This window comes from Nansenia antarctica, assembly GCF_963989245.1.
Source record: "Nansenia antarctica genome assembly, chromosome: 5".
In the NCBI taxonomy this organism is placed as follows: Eukaryota; Metazoa; Chordata; class Actinopteri; order Argentiniformes; family Microstomatidae; genus Nansenia; species Nansenia antarctica.
In genome coordinates this window covers 8,641,098-8,649,719 of record NC_137690.1, presented here as the reverse complement: position 1 = coordinate 8,649,719, position 8,622 = coordinate 8,641,098, and the positions used below count along the sequence as shown (strand labels likewise).

Here is an 8,622-nt window from a genome sequence, read left to right as displayed (position 1 = left end):
TTTACAGGGAACACAGTGTAACGTCATGGTATGCAGCCCATACCATATACGTCAATAACACCAACAGCCAGTCAGGTATCAGGGTAACAGATCAGCACAGGTCTGCACTGGAACAAACATGTTGTCTACCTGCCTACCCCACCCTCTATGACGACTCATGACTTCATTGTTGATTAACTTACTTGGGAACCCCCCCCCCCCCCTCATCCCGATGTTTGTCTTGAGCTTAATGTTACAGACCAGGGGAACATGCGGGGACATGTAGACCCACAGGGCAGACATGCAGAGTGATCCCATGCCCAAGTTCAAAACACCACTGAAACAAGCAACATGCCCTCACATAGTGAGTCAAGTAGAACACACAGTATAGTACATTATAGTAGTGTGTGTGTGTGTCGTGACGTTAGAATTATAAGGTTCTATCTCCATTTTTGTCAAAATTGAGTTTTTTACATAATCTGATCCATTAGGTGTTTATTAATGCCTGTGTGGTGTTATTTTTAAAATGTTGACATTTTTTAGTTAGTAATTTCAAAAATACAAAGGTTCCATCTCACAAAACATAATGGAATGTAAAAACTTTGACGCTCAATATCTCTGAACTACCCTAAACGGAGATAGAACCTTGTAATTCTAAGCTCACGGTGTGTGTGTGTGTGTGTGTGTGTGTGTGTGTGTGTGTGTGTGTGTGTGTATGTGTGTGTGTGTGTGTGTGTGTGTGTGTGTGTGTGTGTGTGTGTGGGAGTGTGTGTAATGTAATTAAAATAGTAGTGTATCAATGTGGAAACGTACAGCATTTGAGCACAGAACATGCTACCGATGACGGGTCAGAATTAAAGGGATGTTTTAACTAAACAATGGCCTACATTTGCTTTCCCTGTTCGGGGGCCTGTACTGTATTACACCCACAAACCTACAAAGGGCCTGGCATATTACTGGCACAGTATGAACCCTGGTAGGATTAAATAAAAGTGAGTCACAGCATCTTGTTCATTATACTTCACTGGAACTGTCTTTGTACTGTAAGGTGCCTCAACTTCCTTGGCAACTATCTCCGTCCTACGGGAAGTTTACGATCACAAAAGCCGCACAGGGCACGACCAGTTTCTCAAGAAAAGAAGTTCAAAGTTCTTCCTTGTCACATAATCTGTGAGCAGAGCAGTGAGATGCTTGGATCTCACAGGCCCCAATATTGTTACGTACAATAAACGTAACCTAAATGTTCAAATAAAGAGTAGGTTAAGGTAAGGTTAAGATAAGGTTAATATTAATATTAATATTAAACTTTATTGTCATTGAACAGGAAACAAGTACTGAGACAACGAAATAGTACTTTGTGCACATGTCTCCCCCCAGGGAGAACAGAGAAATATGGGCTCTGGGCACAGGGTCAGCATAAGTCAGGTCAGGTCACAGTATCAATAGGTCAGGTAGCAGTATCAATAGGTCATCGGTCATCACGCCACGAACACTCGTCACACACAGATACCTCACAGGTATGTCACTCTCAACTTGTTTTGTTCCTCCTGAACTGAACATAACATCATGACAGGCCGGGGGGGTGGGGAGAGGATGTGACGTCACTCCAAGGCAGTGAGTGTATTACGACATTTGAGATTGATCCACTTCTTTCTCTATTATGGAGAAAGAATAATGATCTATGGTGTTCTTACAGTTAAACCACCCAGCTTTGGGTGAACGACTCATTTTAGACTCATGTATTACTCAATACAGACCGTGGTAAGGTCTCGATAATACCCTGGGGTGGTGGATGACGAATGAATGTGTAATTGCATGTAGGCCTCCCCCATCCATACCATGCTTTATGCTTCATAGTGCTGGCCCCACCCACTCCGGTACAGTAATTGTGGGACACGCCCCCCGGGGGCATCTCGAGCAGCCAATCACCACACGTTGTTTTCTCCGTGACGTCATCCGCCACTCCCCTCTTACTAAAGAAGGCAACAAACACTGATCAAGTGCAACTGGCGAGAGAGAAAAAGGGAGAGAGAGAGAGAGAGAGAAGGGGGAGACTGATCGGAGCAAAATTACATACGGAGCACACAGAAAGGAAAGGATATTTTTGCCTCCAGACCCCTCGGATTCCCCCATTATCAATAAACCACTGCGCAACTAAGACCGTACATCTCGTGTGAATCCGATCATATTGTACAGGTAAGAATTGACTTTGAAACGGTGTGTGTGTGTCTGGGTGTGTGGTGGTTGAGGACAAAAAAGGGATGGAAGTCAAGACCGACAAATTGGATCTACACTGTCAAACAACATAATGTGGTGGAAATTCGTAAGGATCTTGTTTTCCAGATCAGTCAATTCAGTCTGTGTTAAATGTTCTGTTGTATACAGTGAATCAATCAAAGGTCCGATTTCTTGCTTGGGGTGAGGGTTTATGGTAAACAAGATCTGGATAGATCTCTAAAGTTGTCACCACTGAAAATATCACAAGCCTTCGAACGTGACCCAGTCTGTCTGTGCGAGGAGAAAACAAGGGAGGGGAGAGCCAGCTAGTGGTTCAGCTATCTACTGTTTTCAGGCTGGGGGGGGAAGGGAAGGGAAGCTGTCTGGAATAGGTTTAACAAAAAACTCTCCGAGTTGCAACCCGAGCATTAAAGTCTACAGTTCTGATCTCCCGATCCTATATTGATCTGATCGACGCGTTGTTGATCAGATCAGAGAAGTATAGATCGATCCTCGATACATTATAAGCTGGCTATTTTATGGGGGGGGATGGCTGTGTGTTTCTGCCCTGGACGGAGCACATTTAATTGTAACGAAATGTATCAAAGTAAGTCGCATTAAATAGGACTACTACAGTATTCTGTCTGGTTAGATATGTGTCTTAAAAAGTTCCTTATTATTAAAGCCTAACTTGCGCATGTGCCTATGATGAAAGTGGGACAATGCGTTCATTGATTGATCGGGGGGGGAGGGCTATCAAACGGCGTCTAAACAGGAAGAGAGATCGCAGACAAAGAAAGAAAGCACAAAAGAACAAACAAGGGCCAAAGATACAGTGTTGTTTAATCTGTTGTCGATACTGTGACACACGTGTTGTGAAATGACATCGCTACATTTCTTACGTGTGTTGTTACTTTGTATCAGCAAATCGCAACAATCGCCACAACGTTGCAAGTCAATCAACCACCCCCCAGTCCCTATCTAAGCTGCACATTTCAGCTAGCGTGACTCAGTGCTTTTTGGGGGGTCAGGAAATGTTAGCTAAGCTAAGTTAGTTACAGGTTAGCACATTAACAATGTGTTCTTTGTCATCTAATAAGCTAAAACAACAGTGATGTTGATTGTTCTGCTCGCTCGCCGTCCATATCGCTCTGATTGGCTAAGAATATGTTTTAGCCAATTAAAAAGGAGCTCGTTTATTAATGTTGGTAGTTCGTTATTGGTCCACCGGAGCCTATCGCTGTTAGGAGTTAAAATGATCTTTTGTGTTCTGATGATCTTTTGTGTTGTGTTATCAGCTCATAACATCTTAGTTGAAAGTTGAGTTTTTTGTTTTTTTTTGGTATCCAAAGCTCGGCTCAAGTCGAGCCTGGTGAATTATAAGGAGTGTGTGCCAGCCATTCATTGTGGAGGAAATCCCCCATGGGCGATGATTAACTAAAACTGTAAGCAAAATAAGTGCTTGAGAATACTTGTTTGAGTTGGTCAGTTGAAACACACTTCCTGGAAAATATTGCTAAAACATAGAAGGTTACTTTTGTCTGGGGGGGGTTATGTCTCAAGACAGACGCACGTGGAGCAATTTTGATTGACAGGTGGCCCCCCCACTGGCATCTGTTCGCGTGACGGAGAGCAGCAGCGAGCGAGCGACACACATTTTTTCAATATTTTCTACAGGCATATTCAATCAGTTGTCCTGACTGTCCAAGCACAGAGGGACCGGTGGGGGTTTAATAAATAAACTAAATAAAAGTTATTTCATCTCTCTGGGAGAAGTAGTAGAGCGAGAACATCCGCTTATTGCATACAGGCAGAGGCAGGGGCCAGGGCCCTTGTGGTCAAAAAATAGGAAGTCACGCATCGAGTTTCTCTCTTCCTCCTACTACTACAGCAATCGAACACAAATCTACACATACCTCCATAACCCCCCACCCAGTGCCCCTCTTCTCCCCTCTCTCTCTCTGCATTCGACATAGTCTGTGAGCTTAGAATGATAAGGTTCTATCTCCATTTGGGTCAAAATTTATTTTTTTACATAATCTGATCCATTAGGTGTTTATTAATGCCTGTGTGGTGTTATTTTTTAAAATGTTGACATTTTTTGAGTTAGTAATTCATAAAATACAAAGGTTCCATCTCATAAAACATAATGGAATGTGAAAAACTTTGACGCTCAATATCTCTGAACTGCCCTAAACGGAGATAGAACCTTACCATTCTAACGTCACGATACGATGTCGTATTTGCGGTTAGTCAGCAGGCAGACAGACGCGTCAGTATCAAGCGGGGATGGTGGAAGGTAGGCCCCTGCCTGTCCGAGAGGGCAAAGGGCATGTCAGACATAACAGCCACCGGACTTGTTTGTCCTTCGCGAAGTGTGTGTGTGTGTGTGTGTGTGTGTGTGTACACACATAGAACGTTCTGAGCAGAGACAGAACTAGTAGACCCCCCCCTAGCTCAGGAACATTCAGAGTCAGAGACTCTTGGTTTTTACTGGTGTGTTTTGGCCGTGACTGGAATATAGAGTGGGGCTAGGGGCCTACACTGGAAACAGCTGCGTTTCTTTTTTCCTAGAACACAGAGAGAGAGAGAGAGAGAGAGAGAGAGAGAGAGGAAGAGGAAGAGAGGACACGAGGTGTCAGGTGAAATGTGACACTGTTGCCATCTCTAGCCTAGTGGTTGTGTTGATGTTGTTGTTTTCCCGGGAAGCTAAACAAGACCTCCAGTCAATCTTATTTGTTGTTGTGGAATAAACGCCATGGACACTCGATAAATATTAGCTCATCTCCCCATCCTGTTTTTCACTTCATCACTGTGTTTATTTGTATTCGCTATTGTCTCACACAGGCATGTGTCCTGCTCTTTCCTTGGCTGTGGTGTTGTGTTGCAGGATATAGCATTTTGCCTTTGTGTCTTTCTTTTGTGTAACAACCCACGTCCACTGGCTTTCTTCCCCGACTGTGTTTGTGTGTGGGAAAAATGACTCTAGTGAAGTTCAAATTACTAGTGTGGCAACTGGGGAGGCGGAACGTTCTTTGAAACTAGGCCTACTTATTCAGCGAGCAGCACAGGGAGTAGACTATGTGGGTTTGTTCTCTCCTATTTGGCCCTGTTCTGTCACTGACAGACAGGCGTGCAGGCGGTGAAAGAATACCCACAGAGAAATGTGCTTAATCAGGAGTAGCTGGAGGTGGACCAAGGCAGATGACATGCTGTTGTATTCATTTGCGGTAATGATACATAATGACATGACACACACACACACACACACACGTGTGTGTGTCATAAGGCGTCGTGATGGTGATGTGTCGTTCGGTTCCTGCCAAGGTGGAAAACAGAACAAGTCTCAATTGTTCTCCATCGGAGGTCAAACAGTGAAGCTCTCCCATTCATTAGTGGCCCTGCTGACAAGTAGGCCAGGCCAGAGCAATCCTCGCAAGAACATCTCTCTGCTTTCTTGCTCAGCTAGTGAATTTCAACACACTGTTTAAACTGCTGTTTAAGCTGATTTTAAGATCTCTTTGTCAGTCTGTGCTATTCCTGGTATGTTGTTGGCTAAGATATCAAACCTGTGATACATTTTTTTTGGCACTTAATTTATTTGAACACACCTTTAGCACCGCACATGCACAAACATGTACACACACACTAACCAGACTCCTTGCTTTCTTTGTCTTGTCACAGCAATGGCCCAAGAGACAAACCCGAGTTCGGCGCCCATGCTTTGCACCACTGGCTGTGGATTCTTTGGCAACCCCAGAACCAATGGCATGTGCTCTGTCTGCTACAAGGACCACCTGACACGCCAGCAGAGCAGTGACCGCATGAGTCCCCTCAGCCCCATGGGTAAGTAACCCCCCCCCCCCTTTCCATGACGACCACATGATACAAATCTACACTCGCCCCCCCTCTCTCTGTTTTTCCATAAGGCATAATGAGAGACAGCTGGTTCATAACAATGTGCAGGGGGGGGGCGTTTGTGGAGATTTTGTTCCCCCAAAGACTTTGAGGTCAAACATTTTTGCTGTTTTCTCCCAGACACTCATGTTAAGTTTTGGCTTTTTATTTGAAACAAGAACCACAACCTCAACACGTCACATTCTGCCTGCAAATGCACTATTCCGGTCCTATAAATCGAAAATTGACATTTAAATGTAATCTTGTGTTCTAACAACAACTAAAAATATTACTTTATTGATCCGTTTTACAGCGGAAGCATGGCGCCTAATTACAGTGGGGCAGTGTCTTATCTGGTGTTTTGCCTTGTTGTACCACAGCATCATCCAGTGGTGCCGCCTCTGCAGGGGTCTCAGCCATCCAGAGACTAGAGGCCAGTCTGGCAATGGTAGACGCCTCCTCAGGCTCTACCACAGACACATCTAGGTGAGTACACTCACTGTGTGTACACTGTGTGTGTGTGTGTGTGTGTGAGAGAGTGTTAATTGATATATCATACAGTAGCACAAGATGTTGTCACTTGCTTTCATACCTCTTAGTCATACCCTCTCTCTCTCTCTCTCTCTCTCTCTCTCTCTCTCTCTCTCTCTCTCTCTCTCCCTCTCTTCCTGTAGAACTATTCAAGGCTCTCTTCCAGTGACTCAACAAATGACAGAGATGAGCATTTCGAGAGAGGATAAACCAGATCCTCTAGAACCTGGTAAGCCACACACTCGCATGCATGGTCCTCTGTGGCCCAGTTGGCGGAGCATGGAGCTAACAAAGCTTAGGTTGTCGGTTCGATTTCCACTGGGACCTTATATACGGAAAAATGTATGCACTCACTGCAATGTAATTCGCTTTGGATACAAGCATCAGCTAAATGGTGTATATGTTATATTATATATTATGCACACACATACACACACACACACACACACTCTCAAACACACACACACTTCCGAAGGCAAACATCACTCTGTGCGATCCACTTTAGCTCTGGGGTGTATTTTTGATGGACCCTGGCATACCTCAGATCCAACTGTTGGTTTACATACAGCCTTGAAGACACAGAGGCAGCCCAAAAATAAGCCTGTTTAAAAATAACCCTCGCACCTCAGGGAGTTCACCGCCCGCTGAAGCTGCTTCAGACAAGAACACTGTCTTCTACAATTTGAAAAGTGTTTATTAACTGAGAGATCTTTCTTTTCTTTCCTCCGTCCTGTCTGTCTGCTGCAGTAGTCACCCAGCCCACCGCCTCCAGTACTGGAGCTGGCAGCAGCGATGAGGGGAAGGGGGACACCCCCAAACCCAAGAAGGCCAGGTGTTACATGTGTCGCAAGAGGGTGGGCCTTACAGGTGAGCATTGTCATATTTCATTTAATCTTTATTTATGTAAAATAAAGATTAATATGGTAAAAATAATCATAATAAAAAAACATTTTTACAAGAGAGACACCTGTTCTAAGATAGCAACAGACGGCTTCATGTTACAGAGCGATTAGACATTGAAACAAACCAAACTGCATATACATTACACATTCAAAACATGCAATGATGGAAGCATCATACACACAATCTTGACAGAGTAGGATATGGGGCTTCTCTTATGAAACATAACTCTCGGATTGGACCTACCCGTCGCAATGTATTGAATATGAGATCATACAGTGAAATTAATTGTTTTGCTGAATTGGGATATAACGGTTTGTTTGCGATTTGCACATGTTGTGGTTCACCTCTAACCCATGACCTTTGAACTCTGCTCCCTAGCAGGGTTCGACTGTCGCTGTGGGAACCTGTTCTGTGGGATCCACCGGTACTCTGACAAGCACAACTGTCCCTACGACTACAAAGCCGAGGCAGCTGCCAAGATCCGCAAGGAGAACCCCGTCGTGGTCGCAGACAAGATCCAGAGAATATAGGGTGCCGAACCCTAACAGAGACTGTTGTTTGCGACCTTTGACATGAACACTGGCACGAGTGGCTGCAAGGATAAAGGACTCGTTTTGAAAATCACAACCTTGAGAAGATGAAAAAGAAAGATCCTGTCTGAGGACGCATGAATGATCACCTTTTTTTTTATTGCTTTTTGGGGATTTTGATTAATCCTTTAGTTTGTTTTTCCCTCCTCTCTCCGGTGGTGTGTCTTTGCCGCTATTCTGTCGTGTGTTTTTCTTTTTTATCTTGAAAACAAAACAAAGCATGTATTGTCTTTCGAAGATCAGCCCGGGGGGGGTAACTGTCCAGGAGAAATTGTGCCGCTTTCACCTGAGCTGGCGGCCATTTTGTGCCAAACTGGAGGAGGCCATTTTGCCCAGGTTTTGTGCACATACAAATATGCATACATACACACATACATACATACATCCAGCCAGCCAGCCTGTCAAGAGAAGTTCAGGTCTCCATTCCTACCGTCTGTTCCGTTTAGTGTCGAGTCAGTGGAGAAGAGTATGACTGTGTCAGTGTGTCAGAAGAGTACGTCTGCGG

At 44.4% G+C, this 8,622-nt stretch overlaps 1 protein-coding gene across 1 annotated transcript; it reads left to right on the top strand.

The window, feature by feature from the left end:
- Positions 1–2,048: 2,048 nt before the first annotated feature.
- Positions 2,049–8,057, top strand: zfand5a (zinc finger, AN1-type domain 5a; the record flags this gene model as incomplete). The annotated part of the gene is made up of 6 exons (XM_080533076.1): positions 2,049–2,175; positions 5,881–6,042; positions 6,474–6,579; positions 6,768–6,853; positions 7,372–7,491; positions 7,906–8,057. The coding sequence occupies exons 2-6, from the start codon at positions 5,883–5,885 to the stop codon at positions 8,055–8,057; spliced, it is 624 nt and encodes a 207-aa protein (XP_080389202.1). The 5' UTR covers positions 2,049–2,175; positions 5,881–5,882.
- Between the last annotated feature and the right edge of the window lie 565 nt (positions 8,058–8,622).